The sequence below is a fragment of the Canis lupus genome, chromosome 27, assembly GCF_003254725.2.
Source record: "Canis lupus dingo isolate Sandy chromosome 27, ASM325472v2, whole genome shotgun sequence".
NCBI lineage: Eukaryota > Metazoa > Chordata > Mammalia > Carnivora > Canidae > Canis > Canis lupus.
This window is the reverse complement of record NC_064269.1, coordinates 13,223,816-13,244,327: the sequence shown is the minus strand read 5'-3', so window position 1 is coordinate 13,244,327 and position 20,512 is coordinate 13,223,816. Positions and strand designations below refer to the sequence as shown.

The window sequence follows — 20,512 nt, the reverse complement described above, 5'->3', positions numbered from 1 at the left end:
TACTATGGCTAATTGTTCAAGAAAAAAAAAGTATGGATTTCAGAGATAATCATGTATATGACTTTGGTAAATCATAGCTCTCACAAAATGAAATTTACATATTTAAGATAAAGAAACTCATTGATGGCCTTCAGAATTAGCTTCTAAGTTCCCATGGAGAAGTCCAAATCTTCTGTATATTTAAAATCAATGTATCTCTTGAAATTTAAGTAATCTATTCATTGTGTTAAATAGCAGAAGGATCCAACATTCCAGAAGCAATTCCGAAATACTCAAAAATAAGCCCAATTATTGGTAAGTAAAAATGACTCTGATTTCTATCTATATTTTTATGTTCAAGCCAGCCAGTCCCTAATGGGGTTACAAAGTAACCAAAATTTGGAACTAGTTTTAAACTCATTACATGTTTGAACGGCATCACATTTGTACTATTTGTCCTCAAAGACACACATACACACACATGCACACACATATACACAAGACACCTACTCATGAACATATATACATATACATGTACATAGAGGAAAACGATTTTTAACACTTATTTGATATAAATGATAACCCACTAGAAAGATTATCTCTGCAAAAAGCAGAACAAGTTAGCAAACAGACCACAACTCCCTCCATATATTCCTTCCCACATTAGAGACAATTTCCCTTTTCTTTAGGAAAAAGATATTTATTCATATTCTGTTTGAGCCAGAATAAACACCATATTTTGTTTGAGCCAGAATAGACACCTGAGCCAGAATATTCCCAAGCATTTAGGTACTACTTTTAGTGTGTGTCTTTTTGCTATATGTGAGAAAGAAAAGTATTGATTTAAGGTGGTGGCAGGGAGAAAAGAACCTTTCAGTGATATTTTCTCTTGGTATATAAATACTTAAAAAATAAGAACTAGAAGTTATGTTAATGGTTCTAAATAATTATGAATATTTTACTCTAAATATTTTGTAGGTGAAGCTTCTACTTGGGGCAAAGGAGCATATAAAGCTTTCAATGGCCGCATCTTTTCCTTTGAGTCTTCCTGTGCATACACTTTCTGCCATCATTGCGTTGAATCTGGAGGAGATTTCAATATTGAAATCAAACGAAACAGTAACAGTGACTTTGAAAAAATAGCAGTTAAAATTGACAATAATGAAGTCTCTATTTTTGGTGATAACATTGTAGTCAATGAAAAAAGGTAAATGTCACAATTATGAATAAATGCTATAGAAGCACTTAGTACCTAGAGCAAAAAGAAAAAAAGTTGAATAGGGAAAAGATGGTATTCTTTTCTTATTTTGGTGCTCATATCGGTAACTATAATAATTTCGTGGACATAGTCTGATAGGAGATTTTGTTATATGTGGGATTATAAGATACTATATTTATTTTTATAACAAGGTAAGAAGAAAAAGAGTAGTTTTATTTGAGTATTTTGAATATCTAGATTTGGGCAACATGAATACTCAACAAATCTGTTAATATAATATTTCAATTTTCAGTTGTAAGTTTATCATTAAATATAAATATGAAACTTTCCCTATATTGAAACCTAGACCATTGTTTTTAGAAGTAGCAATTCATTTTTGGAAGGGATGCCATATTTGAATACTTTCTGGGATAAGAAGTTGAGGCATAATAATCTACTTGTGAACATTTCAAGTTTTTTGAACATTTATTTCTTACTGGACCAGTTTCTTCTTTTTTATTTCTCCAAAGCCCCAAGGATTTATTCATTGTTCTTTAAAGTCTTTCAAAAATTGGAAAACCAAAACTATTGTGTCCCCTTTCTGAAATGAGAGGGGGAAAAAGAAAACTTTAATATTTATTAGCCAGTATTATATTTATGATACTACAGAACATGAATTATTTAAAGAAAAACATGTTATAATACTATATTTATCATAATATGTATTTGAATTTTATACTTTTCAGTGTACAGATACCATATGACAATAAACTGATACACATTAAAAAATATGGAGAACATTATGTCCTGAAAAGCCGGAGAGGAATCCTGTCTTTGATGTGGGACAAAAATAAACTCTCAGTAAGTCTGGCTCTGATTTTCTTACATTCTTGTGCTTTTTGTTCTTTGCTTTCAGTTATAAAAACATTATATCATAAGGAAAATAAGAGCTAAGTTTTGTCGAAAAATCTGTATTATGCACTGTACTAAGCATTATCTTATTTAAACCTCAAAATACCTTGAAGTACATACTATCATTAATCTTATTTTACAGATGATGGAACTCAGAAAATTCAGGCTAATACAAGCTAAATAATCTACCCAAAGACACATAGTAAGGAAAAGAGTCAGGATCTTTCCAACTTCTAGATCCAAGTCCTTTAAGAGAGGTTCTGTTTACATGCCTAAGTAACCAGCTTAGGTAGACTTGAATATGAACAGACACTATCTTTTGGTTTGGATAGATTTTTCTCTTACGGTATTTTTAATATTTTATAAACATGTACATGTGATTTTTTTTCTTAAAAGCTTGCTCTTCACAAGCAATATCCAACTTGTGGTCTTTGTGGCAACTTCAATAGCACTCCAGGTAAGATTTCAGTATGTTAAGTCTAAGCAAATTGCTTCCCAAAAGAATTATAAAGTGATTGGTCATATTATTAACAATAATTTGCATTTGTCTAAGGAATAAGAAATTGTTAAAATAAAAAAAATTATGTTGTCAATTTAGCTATATTTAGCTTGAAAATAACATGCATATACATAGTGAGTATGTTGAACCAAACATTATTTTCTTTTTAAGGAGACAATATCAATGAACACATTGCCCGTAGTAAAATTCCTGGTGATTGTCCCAAAGCTGTTAGTAAAAACTATGAAGTTTGTGAAGATGGTGTACAGGTAAGAGATTTAAAATTCCTCTAGTAGCAAATTTCAGCACTATTCCCCTTGATTTCAATTTAGATAGCCAACATCCTCTTCTAAGCACGTGTGTCTTATTCTCAGAATTGTGCAACTGCTTTCTCTCCGATGTCCCTGCAGTCTTTCTTTTTCTCAGCTTTAGTTTATTTATTTATTTTTTAAGATTTTATTTATATATTCGACAAAGAGCACACAAGTAGGCATAGCGGCAGGCAGAGGGAGAGAGAAAAGCAGCCTCCTGGCTGAGCAGAGATTGCTTCAAAGCAATCTTTGAAGATTTTATTTCACTTACTCTTATATCTCACTTGGAGAATGTTATCAGTTGTCTTAGGGCTTCATTGGTACAAATTGTGCATTTGCTTGACAGTGGTTTCATGTTTCTCTGTGACAAATAGATTTAGAAAACAACTATGTGGTAGTTATGTTGAAATTTTAACTCCTATGAGTTCAATAATGTATGTGTTTTCCTCTTTAGCCAACATAACAAATACATTGTTTCCAGCACCAACTCACATGCCCCCACCAAGAAAGCACCCTACCACTCTATCTTGCTGCTGCATTTGCTCACTGAATATAAGACTGGCAGATAAAGGACTGGTTTTCCTTCTGTCTTTTGTGGTCTCAGTCGTTTACCATCCCACTCTCTGGCACTGACAACATCTCTTTTCTCTCTGCCCTTCCATTTTCTTAAGTTGTAAACTTCATGTCACCTTTGGAGAAATTTTGGATGAATGTAGGTATAGCCATTTCTGAAGTTGTTACGTAATACCCTTCAGAGGTGAAGTATGCTTTCAGGATTCACTGTGCCGATGAACATATTTCAAAAATGCTCCATGTCAACCAGCATTCAGCAACTCTCCCTGCCCCTAAAGTTATAGGTTATCATGCAAATACTTCTGAATTGATCTTTTCCTAATGTTCATTTGATTGTCAATTTTTTCTTATGTTTTAATAAAACTTCATGCTTTATTTGGCAGCACTGTGACAAAATTATTGGAACTTACTTTGAAAAATGTAGAAAGGTCGCCGCTTTTTCCACTGACTACAGAATGATCTGTGTTGATGACTACTGCCGAAATAGAGACAAAAATGCTACATGTGACACTTATTCAGAATTGTCCCGCCTGTGTACCTCAGATGGTCCTGGCATCTATGAGTCCTGGAGAGATGATTTGGATGTGACTTGCGGTAAGTTTTAAATTTGATTGCAGATTCCAAACCAGAAAGTTTTTGTAGCACTTTAAAGTTGAGCTGTATTTCAAAGTAATCTTCTCAAATAACTATTAGCCCGGAAAGGGATCTTAGATACAATGGAGTCTTATCTCTCACAGGTACTTATGAGGAAACAGTCCTGTTTTGGTGAAGTGACTTGCCATGGTTACAGTTTTTTGCTTTAAGATTTCAATTAGGAACTTTATAGCCTATAATTAGTAAAAGGCACTGGGAAAAATGAGAAATCCTGCAAAAAGTGAAAATAAGTAACTGGAAAAGTTATCAAAAGCATGTTGAGTACTACTCTGGTTTTCTTTCAAAAAATTAGTACAACATATAATGTGAATTTCACACAAGTGTAAAAATACTTTCAACTTATGCTTTACTCAATCCTTATAAGTTAAATACAAGCAGAGGATCCATTTCAAAGAAGATGAGATGTTATGACATATATAATATACATTTCTTCCTCACTTACGTCTTTACTTTTTTCTCCAAATTAAATATTGTATCATAAAATAATACATGAGGAATTGGCATAATTTAATTGTAGTGAGTATTTTTAAAGACTGACTCCTGTCTTGAAAATTAGACTCAAAGAATCCCATTGAAAATATCTCCATTGTAATATTATGTATTTATCACATTCATTTCCTTCTCATTCCCATGTATACGTATTTCTGTATTTCTTCAGGAAAACCTACATGCCCAGAAAAACACATCTACAAAGAATGTGGTCCCTCAAATCCTGCAACTTGTTCTGATGTGGCTCCTTTTCAAGACAGTGAATGTGTGAATGGCTGCATCTGCCCAGAAGGTAAGATACCCTGTGAGAATGTTTATGCTAAAACAACTGAAAACAGTGACTCAAGAATGGTGGGTCTTATTTCTTACTAGATTTCTAATGAAATCACCTCTCATAATCCATCCTTCTAGCAAACTGCAGAAGAGAGGTAGGAGAGGCTTATAAAGTTATTGTGTATATCTACCTCTATAGTACCTGAGGGCTCTGGAACTTCACATATGACCCAGTAGTTCTATATTGGGCTCCTAAGAATGCTCTATGGCCTAGAAAATTATATTCTTGCCAGTTCTCAAACTAGTTGATTGCTGAATGGAGCTTACCATTTTAAGTGGGTGTTTACACTTGAAAAAACTAGCTCAAGAGTGATTCCATAGTTCATTTCTTGAGAATTTATTGATGTTTATATAGTTCTTGTATAATATATTTATTATAATATAAATTATATTATAAGTAAAATAAATATATTATTATATTTATTCTAGGTTATCTATTGGATGATATTGGAGGGAAAGGGCAGTGTGTATTAAAAGCTGAATGTCCCTGCGATTTACATGGAAAGATCTATCAGTCAGGGGAAGTCCGAGGAGGTCCTTGTGGTTCTCAGTGGTATGTGCATGCTTTTTGTTCACATTTTATTAATAGTGAAATAATGCTAATATTTTGATCATTTGAAATAATTCCTAAATCCACCCTTAAAATAAAGTTTTCAGAAATAAACACTGAATTTTCTGTGTTGATAATTTATATTTTATTTCTTAGGGAAAGTGTAGTGTGCTTTTAAAATAAAACATATGAACTTTCTATGTATTTTTAAAATGTGATGTATTTCTCTAACTGAAATAGTGTTTCAAAGAGTAAATCAATTGGTGGTTGCAAATATAGAGCAAAGAATAATACAAGAGTATAGTTATAACACTGAAACAATTATACTAATTATCAAGAATATTAATAAAATGTATAATCAGAAACAACCCAATACTTTTTAAATAAATTTTATATGTGACTATATTGATAAATATATATTTAATCTTAATTTATATATTTGTATATATTTATATATGCTTATAAATATATGATCTTTATAGATTAGTAAGAGTGGATTTTAATGGGCCAAAAATTAGTGTAGATTATTTGAGTTCAGCAACAATATGCTGATCAGAGAGTGTTCAGCATTCTTCATTATGATTTTTCCCTGAAACTAAATTTCTGCAGAACCCCAAAGGACTTCCCTAAAAATGTATTGTGCCCTGGTAGGGAAATAATCTGACTCAATGAAAACTAATCTATTATTTATACTATAGTATGTTCTTTATAAATGAGAAGTATTGCTGTTAGTGTGGCAATAATATAATAGTAATAATTATGAATACAATAGGTATGATTTATTGAATATCTAGGACAATGCTATCCAAGAGAAATATCATGTGAGCCATGAATATGACCTACATACATAATTTAACATTTTTTAGTTGATGCATTTTTAAAAAGTGAAAAGACTGAGGTGGAATTAATTTTGGTTATGTATTTTATATATCCAAGATACAGTATTATCATCTAGAAATGGAATTTCTATATGATAGATTAGCTTTATAAAAAAGCTAATTAGAGATTTTACAATCTATTTTTCAAATTAAGTCTTAAAAGGCTGTATTTTGTATATATATCAGATGTCAATCAGGACTAGTCACATTTCAAGTAATCAATAGCTCTATGTTTCTATACTTTATTGAATAGTGAGGATCTACAATGCGGCATGTGGCAGGTGTTTTAGTACTAATAGTGAAAGGTATTCCATTTAAACAAACCTCTGAAATCGAGTTTAAAAGTTTTTATATGTTTAATGGAGGCAGAAGCTATTATTTTCATCCATGGAATTCAAGTCCTTTAAAATGCCAGGACGTCACCATCGATGTGACTTTTAATCCGATTTGAGATGCTGCGTGGAGAATAAGGGTAGTCTAACAGGGGTGTGTGGCTGGCTCAGTTAACAGACATGTGACTCTTGATCTTGGGGTTGTTTGATCAAGCCTCATGTTGGGTGTAAAGATTAACTTTTTTTTTAAAGATGGTCTAATAAAGCTTAAGTAAATGTCTTAGTTTAAGTTTTGATTTTTAATGTTGGGATATTTATTTTCACCACAGAGAAAACAAAACTGATGACCTTTAACATAACCATTGCATTTTAACAGCACATGCCAAGACGCAAAGTGGTCTTGCACTGAAGCATTATGTCCTGGAAGATGTAAGGTGGAAGGAAATTCAATCACCACCTTTGACGGTGTTAAATACCATCATCCTGGAAACTGTCACTACCTGGCCATCTATGTATGTAATAGCTTGGGACACTTGAGAAAATTGATGCACACACACACCGAGCTAGTCAACAAATTTGAACACAATCTTTACTTTAAATTACTATTAAAAAATAACAAGCAGCTCTTCAATTATTGATTACATATTTCAGTATCTGTTTTCTGTCACATATTGACATTGACAATTGGTATTACCTGTACTCCTTAGAAATTCCTTCCCAGGGGACACCTGGGGGCTCAGCAATTGAGTGTCTGCCTTGGGCTCAGGGCGTGGTCCTGGGTCTGGGATCGAATCCCACATCAGGCTCCCTGCAAAGAGCCTGTTTCTCCCTCTGTGTCTCTGCCTCTCTCTGTCTCTCGTGAATACATAAAATCTTAAAAAAAAGAAATTCTTTCCTAAACAAACAAACAAAACCCCCCAAATTTATCACTAGTAACTTTCTAAATATACTGGAAAAAATATTTCTTTTTTCTATTTTTCTTTGCATGTGTTCACTAATGCTTCAATTGAAACTATCTTTTATGTTCCATGAAACATCTTCCTTTTTCATCATTATCCCTTTACATTTATTTTTAGTTTTTATAATACAATTATCATCAGTATGATAGAGGCTATCCTTACTTTTAAATTCTTTCTCAGGACTAATAATTTAAGTAATCTGAATTTCAATAAAAGATGGATTCCATCTTATAGCTTTGTACCTTTAGGTAGTCTGAAAATACAATTGTATTTAATCTTATTGGTAAGAAACCAAAATGAGCAGAATCTGTGACTCCTGAAGTCAGAGAAGTGGGTCATACTCAGTAATCTAAAAAATGTAGCCACTGCTACTAAAAGGCAGTTTTCCAGATCTTTCCTTCCTTTTATATTCTTCATATAATCCATGAAAGCAGGGAATGAGGAAAACAAAAGGAAATATACCACAATACATGGAACTTTTGCTTCTTATATATTTGATTTCTGGATCTTGAAATGAGAACTGGAAGTCAGTGTTTGACATGGCTCATGTTATGGTTTTACAAATTCAATACCTCTCACATTGGATTTAAATAGACACTGTAGATTGTCTAGAGAATAAACCAGCTATGCTACCTCTAATTCCTACTAGTCTCTACAATGCAGCACTTTCCCTGGAAGAGAAGACAAAAAGTATTGATAAAAGAAAAAAAAACAGTGACTATGAAAATCCACTATTTAAACTATTTAAATATAGTATATGCAAAGCACTTGGACCTTCTATAAAACTTTTGGCCATTTCTAGACTTAGCACAGACTGAAAAGGTTTTATTTTCAGAAGAGACTGATTAGATGTAGGAATAGTGTGTGTTTAAAATGCAAACATGCATTGTGACTGAATCACATGGTAATAGCATATCATCAATGACATTTTAATAAATCAATGAAATTCGTTTTTTAAACAGGATAAAGATTGGTCTGTTAGTGTTGAACTTCGTCCATGTGCAAGTGGCCAGTCAGGAACGTGCTTAAATAGTGTTACACTCCACTTAAATTCAGTAAGTAATCAGCTTCCTAAAGTTTATCCAGAGTAAAATTGAATGATCCAATGAATTACTTCACAAATTCAGAATTTTAGTGGCTGAAGAGAGGCTTTACTGGGTAAGTTGAAATCACAAATGAGATTGTATAGAAAATTAGTAAAATCCCTGGAAGAGCTGGATAGTTCTAAGGCTCCTTAAGTATATAAAAATTATCATATACACACAACTGATGTGTTAATTACAGATCAACTCATGTGTTTATTAAATTATTAAACTCTGTAGACCATTTAAGAAGGTAATTATATTTGTTTAGAGTTTCATGTATTTGGAACTGACACTGTAAATGGAAATAGACCTAAATGGGGAGGGGGGGAGGGATGACCCCAAGATTGGCCTTTGGTACTTAGAAGCCATTTGATCTTTGGAAATGGAAGTCACTGTCTTGGATTGCAGTTTCCTCATCTACAAATTGTGGATGAAGATTCCTTTACAATTCTCCTCAAAGAATTGATATAAGAAACAATGAAGCAACATAGGAGTGCTTCAAAAGATGTTCTGTATTTTAGATAGTTAAAACTAATCCAATAAAATGAAACATTTTTATGGCACAAAAATTTAGGTTCATATATTACATTAAAATGAATTAATATTGCAAATAAACATGAACTAACGGTTATTTTCAATATTAGTCTGTTTCAGTTGACAAATATGTGTTTGATAGAAATGGAACAATCACAAGCAATAAGATTAAACACAAAAGCCGTTATGACTATTCAGGTAAGTTTAATACCATTAAAAAAAATCTAAGCTGCATTCATTTGTTCAGTTTTTAGGGACAGATAGGGACAGTAAAAAAATTTTTTTTTAAATTTTTTATTTATTTATGATAGGCACACAGTGAGAGAGAGAGAGAGAGAGAGGCAGAGACACAGGCAGAGGGAGAAGCAGGCTCCATGCACCGAGAGCCTGACGTGGGATTCGATCCCGGGTCTCCAGGATCGCACCCTGGGCCAAAGGCAGGCGCCAAACCGCTGCGCCACCCAGGGATCCCTAAAAATTTGTTTTTAATGGATATTAAAGTATAAAACCATTCTAATAAATAAAAAACTTAAATATTATAATCATTACTGTTAACATTATTATTTTAACAGATGGAGTGTATGTCTTCAAACCATCTTCCTCATACCTTCAAGTAGAAACAAACTTTGGTGTCAAAATGCAAATACAAATTGCTCCTGCAATGCAATTATATGTTTCACTGCCACCCAATGATTTCACAGAAACTGTAGGTAAGTCCCCTGGATGTGTTTTTATTTTCAAGGCTCTAATATAACCATCGTTTATTTTAATTTTCAGTTATCTTTCTATTAAGAACATGGGCTCATTAAGCATTTTTACTTAATGTTCCATTCAATATTGCAGTAAAACAGTTTCAACTGATAGTAAAGACAGTTTTATTTATTACAAAATCTATTCCCAAATGTTTTTCAGCAAGTGTAAACATTTTAAGGTTTTTAAATTAAGGTTGTTTTTTTTTCAAAGTGAGGTTTAATAATATATGTTATATCTCACTTTGTTAATGTAACTTACAAAAGCTTTTACCTACAGAAGAAAAAGGTGGAAATATTATACATATACATCTTTTGAATATCAAGTTTCAAAGACAAGCTATATTACAATTTGTCTTTCTGCTCATAGATGACACGGTTACCTCTTTCTCAGAGGTTTTCTGTCATAGAAATTACTTGTTACATACCATCATGGATGTCAAACAAAACAAACAAACTGTGGGGCAAGCCCACAGTTACTAGTTTCAGACCATCTGAGCTTTTGTGACATGTCTTTACTCCAGAAGGTGACTTACTTATACATAGAGAAAAAATGTAATTCATGGGTCAGAAGGCTCCAGATAAGAAAGCCATATAGCCCTTAACATGATTCAGCTCTCCACACTAATATTGAAAATATGCAGTCACAAATGCCCTGCTTTATAAGCATGCTTCCTACCTTGTTAAAGGAGGTTAAGTGATGGCGACACAGGAAAAACACAATGTTTGTGGCAAATGGTATCTTTGTGTTCCTGGAATTTGAATAAAATGGGCATTCATCTGAGGTGTCCTAAGATTATACTTATGTGTACAAAGGCTAACGACGACATTTTCTCAGATAGCTTCTGCTAGTTTTGATTTAAGCACAGAACTGAATGTGGTATGAGAATGTGAATCCAAAACACCGAGTAGGTTGAGGAAATGTTAAAATTTGTTCTGTGCTCTGTACAGGACTCTGTGGTTCCTTCAACAACAGAGTGGAGGATGATTTAATGTCAAGTCAGAATATATTGGAGAAGACGCCTCAGACATTTGCTGATTCTTGGGAAATGATGCCCTGTCCTAAAGGAAATCCCTCTTCATGCATCAGTATAGAAAAAGGTATCGGTAATTGAGCATCAAACTCTGTAATTTAATATTTGGTGCTAGGAATTCTTATTCTGATAATAACATGAGACTATCAGATAATCCTAGGTTTAGCTAGAGTTTATTGTACTGTCCCCAACAGTTTTACAGGGAACAGCAGAGAAACAGTCTGGCTGGCTGAGGGCGCAACTAGAAATCCCATCTTTAATCGATGAAGGGAGATCAACAGAGTTGTCTTTTCTATACCCATTCTGTTCCTCCTTGGACAGTTTTCTCTGTAGCTATAGAATAGTAGGGTCAGAGGAAATCTTACAGATCTTTAATTTAGGCATGGGAGTCATCATTGGTTGAAATAGGAAAACCCAAACTGCTGAGCTACTCAGTGATAGAGCTGTAGCTAGATCTAGGTCTCTAACTACTGCTTTATATATATTAATTATACCAAAAATCAAATATAGATTTTTTTTCATTTTTCTTTCACTTATTTTATTTTATTTAAATTAAATTTGCCAGCATATAGTATAACACCCAGTACTCATTCCATCAAATGCCTCACTTAGTTCCTGTCACCCAGTTACCCTATCCCACAACCCAACTTACTTTCCCTTTGTTCATTTCCCAGAGTTAAGTCTCTCATGGTTTATCTCACTCTCTAGTTTTTCCCACTCAGTTTCCCTCCTTTCCCATATAGTTTCTTTCACTATTTCCCCTTTATCCATATCCTCTCTAACATTTGTTGTCTCCTGTCTTATTAATTTTAGACATTCTCACTGGTGTGAGGTGATATCTCATTGTGGTTTTGATTTGTATTCCCCTGATGGCAAGTGATATGGAGCATTTTTTTCATGTGCTTGTTGGCCATGTTTTTGTCTTCTTTGGAGAAATGTCTGTTCATATCTTCTGCCCATTTCATGACTGGATTATTTGTTTCTTGGGTATTGGGTTTGATAAGTTCTTTATAGATCTTGGATACTAGCCCTTTGTCTGATATATCATTTGTAGATATCTTCTTTCATTCTATAGGTTGTTTTGTAGTTTTATTGATTGTTTCCTTCACTGTGCAGAATATTTTTATCTTTATGAAGTCCCAATAGTTTCAATTTTGCTTTTGGTTCCCTTGCCTTCACAGATGTGTCTAGCAAGAAGTTGCTGTGGCCAAGTTCAAAAAGGTTGTTGCCTGTGTTATCCTTGGTATTTTGATGGATTCTTGTCTCACATTTAGATATTTCAACCATTTAAGTTTATCTTTGTGTATGGTGTAAGAAAATGGTCCAGTTTCATTTTTCTGCATGTGGCAGTCCAATTTTCCCAACACCATTTATTAAAGAGACTGTCTTTTTTCCAGTGGATAGTCTTTCCTGCTTGTCAAATATTAGTTGACCTTAGAGTTGAGGGCCCATTTCTGGATTCTCCATTCTGTTCCAATGATCTATGTGTCTGTTTTTGTGCCAGGACCATACTGTCTTGATGATCGCGGTTTTGTAACTCAGCTTGAAGTCAGGCATTGTGATACCCCCAGCATTGATTTTTCTTTTTCAATATTACTCTATTTGGGGTCTTTTCTGGTTCCATACAAATCTTAAGATTATTTGTTCCAACCCTGTGAAGAAAATCCATGGTGTTTTGATATAGATTGCATCGAACATGTAAATTGCCCTGGGTAGCATAGACATTTTCACAACACTTATTCTTCCAATCCATGAGCGTGGAATGTTTTTCCATCTCTTTACATCTTCCTTAATTTCTTTCAGAAGTGTTCCATAGTTTTTCGAGTATACATTCTTTACCTCTTTGGTTAGGTTTATTCCTAGGTATCTTATGGTTTTGGGTACATTTGTAATTAGGTTGTATTCCTTAATTTCTCTTTCTTAAGTCTCATTGTTAGTGTACAGAAATGCCACTGATCTCTGTGCATTGATTTTGTATCCTGCCACACTGCTGAATTGCTCTATGATCTGGCAATCTTGGGGTGGACTCTTTTGGGCTTTCTATATAGAGTATCATGTCATCTGCAAAAAGGGAGAGTTTGACTTCTTTGCAAATTTGAATGTCTTTTATTTCTTTTTGTTGTCTGATTGCTGAGGCTAGGACTTCTAGTACTATGTTGAATAGCAGTGGTGAGAGTGGACATCCCTGTCGTGTTCCTGATCATAGGGAAAAGGCTCTCAGTTTTTCCCCATTGAGAATGATATTTGCTGTGGGCTTTTCATAAATGGCTTTTATGATATTGAGGAATATTCCCTCTCTCCCTACATTTTGAAGAGTTTTAATCAGGAATGGATGCTGTATTTTGTCAAATACTTTCTCTGTGTCTACTGAGAGGATCACTTGGTTCTTGTTTTTTCTCTTATTTTTTTAAAAGATTTTATTTATTTATTCATGAGAAACAGAGAGACAGAGAGGTAGAGACACAGGCAGAGGGAGAAGCAGGCTCCACACAGGGAGCCCGACGTGGGACTCGAGCCTGGGTCTCCAGGATCAGGCCCTGCGCCAAAGGTGGGGCCTAACTGCTGAGCCACCCGGGCTGCCCTGTTTTTTCTCTTATTGATGTGATCTATCATGTTGATTGCTTTATGAATGTCGAAACACCCTTGCATCCCAGGGATAAATTCCACATAGTCGTGGTGAATAATCCTCTTAATATACCGTTGAATCCTATTTGGCTAGTATCTTGGTGAGAATTTTTGCATCCATGTTCATCAGGGATATTGGTCTATAATTCTCCTTTTTGGTGGGGTCTTTGTCTAGTTTTGGGATCAAGGTGATGCTGGCCTCATAGAATGATTTGGAAGTGTTCCCTCCCTTTCTATCCTTTGAAATGGCTTTAGCAGAATAGGTATTATTTCTTCTTTAACATTTGATAGAATTCCCCTGGGCAACCATCTGCCCTGGACTTTTGTGTCTTGGGAGGTTTTTGATGACTGCTTCAATTTCCTCAGTGGTTATTGGCTTATTCAGGTTTTCTATTCCTTCCTGTTCCAGTTTTGGTAATTTGTAAGTTTCCAGAAATGCATCTATTTCTTCCAGAGTACCTAATTTGTTGGCATATTGTTGCTCATAATACGTTTTTTAAATTGTATTTCCTTGATATTGGTTGTGATCTCCCCTCTTTTGTTCATGATATTATTAATTTGAGTCTTTCCTCTTTTCTTTTAATATGGCTGGCTAAGGGTTTATCTATCTTATTAAATCTTCTAAGAACCAGCTCCCGGTTGTGTTGATCTGTTCTACAGTTCTTCTGGTCTCTATTTCGTTGAGTTCTGCTCTAATCTTTATTATCTCTCTTCTTCTGCTTGGTTTAGGCTTTATTTGCTGTTTTTTCTCCATTTCCTTTAGGTGCAAGATTAGCTTGTGTATTTTAGTTTTTTTCAAATTTTTGAGGATGGCTTGTACTGTGATGTATTTCCTACTCAGGACTGTCTTTGCTGTATTCCAAAGATTTTGAACAGTTGTATTTTCATTTTCATTAGTTTCCATTAATCTTTTTTATTTTTCTCTAATTTCCTGGTTGACTCATTCACCTTTTAGTAGCATGCTCTTTAGCCTCTATGTGTTTGAGTTGCTTCCAAATGTCTTCTTGTGATTAAGTTCTAGTTTCAAAGTTTTGTGATCTGAAAATAGGCAGAGGAAAATCCAAATCTTTTTTTTTAAAGATTTTATTTATTTATCCATAGAGATACAGAGAGAGGGAGAGAGAGAGAGAGAGAGAGGCAGAGACACAGGCAGAGGGAGAAGCAGGCTCCATGCAGAGAGCCTGACATGGGACTCGATCCAGGGTCTCCAGATCACACCCTGGGCTGCAGGTGGTGCTAAACCGCTGCGCCACCGGGGCTGCCCGGAAAATCCAAATCTTTTGGTATCAGTTGAAACTTGATTTGTGACCCAATATGTGGGTCTTATCTGGAGAGTGTTCCATGTGCACTTGAGAAGAATGTGTATTCAGTTGCATTAGGATGGAATGTTCTGGGTGTATCTGTGAAATCTCTTTGTTCTTGTGTGTCACTCAAGGCCTTTGTTTCTTTGGTGTTATTCTGCTTAGAACATCTGTCTCTTGCTGAGAGTGTTGTTTTGAAGTCTCCTGCTATTAATGTATTATTATCTATGTATCTCTTTTCTTTGGTTATTCATTGATTGATATACTTGACTGCTCCCACATTAGGGGCATACGTATTCATAATTGTTACGTCTTCTTGTTGGATAGATCCTTTAAGTATGATATAGTGTCCTTCTTCATCTCTTACTACAGTCTTTGATATAAATTCTAATTTATCTGATATGAGGATTGCTACCCCAGCTTTCTTTTGAGGGCCATTTTAATGATAAATGGTTCTCCACCCCTTCATTTTCATTCTTGAGGTGTCCTTAGGTCTAAAATTCACCTCTTGTAGACAGCATATAGATGGGTCTTACTTATAGATGCAGATACCCTGCATCTTTTGATGGGAACATTTAGCCCATTCACATTCAGAGTAACTATTGAAAGATACGAGGTTAGTGTCATCATATTACCTATACAGTTCCCATTTAAAAATACATCCTAAATGATTCCAAAGAAGTCAGAGACCAGAAAATAATAATAATAATAATAATAATAATAATAAGAAGAAGAAGAAGAAGAAGAAGAAGAAAACAAAATAAAACAAAAAGACTATTGATATGAAAGACAAATTTTAAAACAAAATCATAAGCATAATAATCAAAAAGAAAAAAAAGAAAAAGAATTGGGGAATGGTGAGAAAGTGGTGGTGGAGAGAGAATATAGTCTTTCCGAGGGGACCTAGAGGGTGATCCTCTTGGTTTTGAGTGTATTTTGTTCTGTGTGTTAGAAGATACCTAATTCCAAATTTATATAAATGAGCAAAACTTATACAGAGACCCAACATCGACCACAAAAATAGAAACAAGATAAAAGAGGGCAGCACAATCGGAAGGAAGAGAATATAGTCTCACAGAATGTACCAACACAGTGTTCCACTTGGTTCTGGATGTATTTTGGTCCATGTGTTAGAAGGTGTTAACTTCCACCATTGTAAAATTAAATGAGACAGAAAAAAACAAAAAAACAAAAACCCATAATTCATATACCTACCAAATTTATACCAAAATTATACCTACCTACATTATACCATATACCTACATTGAAGGAAATCCAATAATGGGATATATATCTAAGACATGTGATTTTAGAAAAATGAAATTCAAGAAGGAAAAAGCTTAAAATGAAGAGTTGGTAAACTATTGTAGTTAAGGCAGGAAAAGAGAAAAAAAATTGGAGATTTTTAACCTGACATATAAATGAATCATAATAAAAGAAGCCTCTAGTTCTATACACTATTTTCCCTTAGTCCTGGAGCTTTCCAGTGCTGTTTGGTCAGTAAACTTGCTCTTCCCTTGTTCTTCCAGCAGTTCTTCTGGAGGGTTCCTCTCTGCTCATTCACAGGTGTCTGTGCCCCGCCCCTTGCCAGGTGGCCTGGCTCAGTATGAACTGTTTATGCTGGGAGGTGTTTGCTCCCTAGAGGCCCTGCCTCTCCCAGGTGAAAGGCAAGAAGAAGAAAAAAAAATTTAAAAATGGTAGCACCCAGATCTCCAGCTCCTGAGCCAAGGGCTCCCTGAGAGTATGGAACTGCAATCTCCCAGTCCACACTGGCCTAGGTGCTCCTGGGGGCAGGTGCGGATGCACTGATCTGTACAAATTGAAGGGTGCCCAGTAACAGGAGAGCTCTTGATGTCCTGTGCCCTCCTGGGGTCTGTCTCTTCTGAAGCAAATTTAGGACAGGCTTCACTGCCCGTCCTGCAATTCTGCCCTATTTCCCTGCTGAGCACTTTTCAGAGAATACTCCAGAGCAGATTTTTAAAGTTCCCCCTTGTCCGGGGCTTGGCTTTTGTCTGGGGCTTGCTTTGTTTCCCCTTTCAGGCTGGGTTTTCCCAGCTTGCCGCGGTTCCCCTCCGTCACATTTTTTCTTCGCCTTCCTACCTTGTCAGAAGTGATCACTCTTCTCTCTGTAGCATTCTAGCTGTTCTCTCTTTGCATCTCAAATCAAATTCATAGGTGTTCAGAATGTTTTAAAAGTTATCTAGGTTAAGTTTGTGGGACCAGATGCATTGAGGACCCCTTCTCTTTTGCCATCTTCCCAAATATGAATCTCACGAGGAAACCTTTATTCTTGTGCGATTCAGCTCATGTTTTAGTATACCAAAGTCTTCCGTAAATGTCAATTCAGTTTATTCCCAAAATACTCATGAAAGGCATGGATAAGGTTATTATCTCCATTAATGTAGATTTTGATAATGGAGTCCAGATACAGTGTACTTAATAAGAGCTAAAGATGAAGTTGTAACCCAAGTATTTTATTATTTATTTATTTATTTAATATATTTTTATGGAAGTATAGTTGACACAATGTTACATTAGTTTCAGGTGTACAACATAGTGATTCTACAAGTCTATACAATTACAATGTCATACTCACTGCAAGTGTAGCTACTGTCACCATACCATGCTATTACAATATGACTGATTACATTCCCTGTAGTAGACTATTTATTTATTTGTTTGTTTGTTTATTTATTTATTTTTAATATTTTGTTTATTTATTCATGAGTGATGCAGAGAAAGAGAGGCAGAGACACAGGCAGAGGGAGAACCAGGTTCCCGGAGGGAGCTTGATGTGGGACTTGATCCCTTGACCCTGGGATCTCACCCTCAGCGGAAGGCAGATGCTCAACCACTGAGACACCCAGGTGTCTCTGTGCTATACCTTTTATCCCTGTGACATATTTATTCCGTAACTGGAAGCCTGTATCTGCCACTCCCGTTTGCCCATTTTGCCCATCCCCCCATCTGCTTCTCCCCTAGCAATCATCAGTTTGTTTTCTATATTTATGTGTCTGTTACTGATAACCCAAGTATTTTTAATTGAAATCTGTCTCTTATTGTTCCCTTAGTGTTGCTGACTTTAATGATCACTTTATCTTACGTTACTTCTTTCAAAAATAATGCAATGCAATGGAAAGTAAATTAGAATGTATTATGTTGGGATCCCTGGGTGTCTCAGAGGTTTAGCACCTGTCTTCGCAGGGTGTGATCCTGGAGGCCCAGGATCGAGTCCCACATCAGGCTTCCTGCATGGAGCCTGCTTCTCCCTCTGCCTATGTCTCTGCCTCTCTCTCTCTCTGTGTACTCTCATGAAAAAATAAATAAATAAAATCTTTTAAAAAATATATTATGTTTAGGGGATGCCTGTGTGGCTCAGTGGTTTAGCACTTGCCTTTGGCCCATGGTGTGATCCTGGCATCCCAGGGTGGAGTCCCATATTGGGCTCTGTGCATGGAGCCTGATTCTCCCTCTGCCTATGTCTCTGCCTCTCTCTCTCTCTCTCTCTGTGTCTCTAATGAATAAATAAATTAGATCTTTTAAAAATGTATTATGTTTATATGTTAGTTATTTATTTTTTAAAAAAATTATTTATTTATTTGAGAGAAGGGGCTGAATGGGGAGAGGAGAGGGAGAGAGAAATCCAAGCAGACTGTACTCTGATGCGGGGCTTGATCTCATGACCCTGAAATCATGACCTAAGCTAAAACCAAAAGTCAGATGCCCAACCCACTGTGCCACCCAGGCACCTCTAATTAGTTGTTTCTATATTAACCTGCTTATTTGAAACAAATGTCTGATCAGCTTTTGACAATATTTAAAAATTACAAAGCCATTCATTCCTTTTTTAAAGTTTCATTTAACCTGTTATGATTTATAGAATGAGTTGATAGAACCCCATCAACATGGTAATACATATTTCAGGGTTTAATTGTCATGTTATTTTGTTTTGCAAGTGTTGCAATGAGAATAATTAAAATAAGAGTAGGCAAAAACAAATGTATATCTCATAAGAAACCAAGCCAATTTATATTAAGAAGATTATATTAACACTTGAGAGCTATATAAATTAACAATCTCAATTTTCAATGTTTTTTATTTAACTTAATAAAATAAAATACAGACAATTAAACTATGCTTAAATAAGCTGTTAGTAGGATTTACATAAAAAATGGTGGTACCTCGGTACAAGTTTGTCAAAATTTTAGAAATAATTGTCCTCAATGTCCTTTTAATATATTCAGTCAGCTTCCTTTATTGCTTCCTGGTGACAGTAACTTTAGAAGCCAATCAATAGGGGATCCCTGGGTGGCTCAGCAATTTAGTGCCTGCCTTCAGCCCAGGGCATGATCAAATAAATAGTTTTTAAAAATTAAAACATTTTAAAAAGAAAGATTTTGCCTCTTAGCTGCTTAAGGTACTTCTGTTTATATCATGCTATATATATATATATATATATATATATATATATATATATAATAAATTAGATATGTTATAGCAAAAGCACTTTAAAAACACAATTACACTTTTTTAATTAAAAAATTATGACATTATTGATACTAATTTTGAATGCATGAATTTTCTTCCAGAAATATTTGCTGAAAATCATTGTGGAATTTTTCTTGATTCACCTGGGCCTTTTGCTTCCTGCCATCCAATTGTGAACGTTAAACCATATTATGAGGTATGTGAGGGTCTAAGATTAACAGCTCTTTTTGTGAAATATTTTGATAATATCAATAGAAGCCTATAGACATTAAAAATTTTCAAGTAATGGGCATTGTCTGTAGATTAAGACATGGGTTTAAATTTAACATTGGATTCCACTAATTTATTCAGTTGTTAGATATAGCAATTTTAAAAAATGGTACTGGAAAATAACCCCAAATGAGAAAAATCTTGAATAAGTTTCTCTGCTTTTTCCAAGTTCTTTGAAAACTTAGTTAATATTTGATTTGCTACTTTGCTTATTTCAAAAATAAATATTTCCCAAAGTTTTAAGACAGATTTTTTTTCAAGGAAGAGGAATGGTTATGAACTGAATTAAGATACCCAGTTTATCTGTTCTTGTGAATATTTTCATAATGAAATGTACATTAATTTCTTAAAGGAATGCAAAAGATACACTTGTACTTGTAAAAACAGTAAAGATTGCTTGTGCACGATTTTTGGCAACTATGTGAAAGCATGTGCTGAGAAAGAAGTATACATGGTGGGATGGAGAACTGGACTATGTGGTAAGTAGGACAGGGGCTTTTTAGGCTTTTTAGATAACTTTCCTTTCACTTTTACTATAGAGTGTGTCTCTGTGTGTGTGTAGTTTAGAAACACATACTTACAGATTTGTATTTGGTTTTTTCAAAGATGATTTTCATTTTTTTTAAAAAAAATATGTTTGAATGATGCTTGCATTTTTACTTCTTGAGTCTTTTATCTTGATTTAATATATTCATTTTTAAATAAGAGCAGAATATACATGGATTTATATATGAACATAGATTTCTGTTCAGTTTTATA

At 34.5% G+C, this 20,512-nt stretch overlaps 1 protein-coding gene across 24 annotated transcripts in view; it reads left to right on the top strand.

Moving 5' to 3' along the window:
- Nucleotides 1–20,512, top strand: part of LOC112665635 (mucin-19) — a 124,276-nt gene that overhangs the window by 17,277 nt on the left and 86,487 nt on the right. For all 24 annotated transcript variants that reach the window (XM_049102640.1, XM_049102639.1, XM_049102641.1 and 21 more), the window contains 15 exons: nucleotides 235–294; nucleotides 958–1,186; nucleotides 1,924–2,038; nucleotides 2,486–2,546; nucleotides 2,760–2,857; nucleotides 3,856–4,066; nucleotides 4,785–4,907; nucleotides 5,378–5,501; nucleotides 7,085–7,220; nucleotides 8,630–8,722; nucleotides 9,397–9,484; nucleotides 9,859–9,996; nucleotides 10,987–11,136; nucleotides 19,585–19,679; nucleotides 20,106–20,232. In XM_049102640.1, the coding sequence (XP_048958597.1) occupies nucleotides 235–294; nucleotides 958–1,186; nucleotides 1,924–2,038; nucleotides 2,486–2,546; nucleotides 2,760–2,857; nucleotides 3,856–4,066; nucleotides 4,785–4,907; nucleotides 5,378–5,501; nucleotides 7,085–7,220; nucleotides 8,630–8,722; nucleotides 9,397–9,484; nucleotides 9,859–9,996; nucleotides 10,987–11,136; nucleotides 19,585–19,679; nucleotides 20,106–20,232 (1,848 nt within the window). The remainder of the gene's footprint in view (nucleotides 1–234; nucleotides 295–957; nucleotides 1,187–1,923; nucleotides 2,039–2,485; nucleotides 2,547–2,759; nucleotides 2,858–3,855; nucleotides 4,067–4,784; nucleotides 4,908–5,377; nucleotides 5,502–7,084; nucleotides 7,221–8,629; nucleotides 8,723–9,396; nucleotides 9,485–9,858; nucleotides 9,997–10,986; nucleotides 11,137–19,584; nucleotides 19,680–20,105; nucleotides 20,233–20,512) is intronic.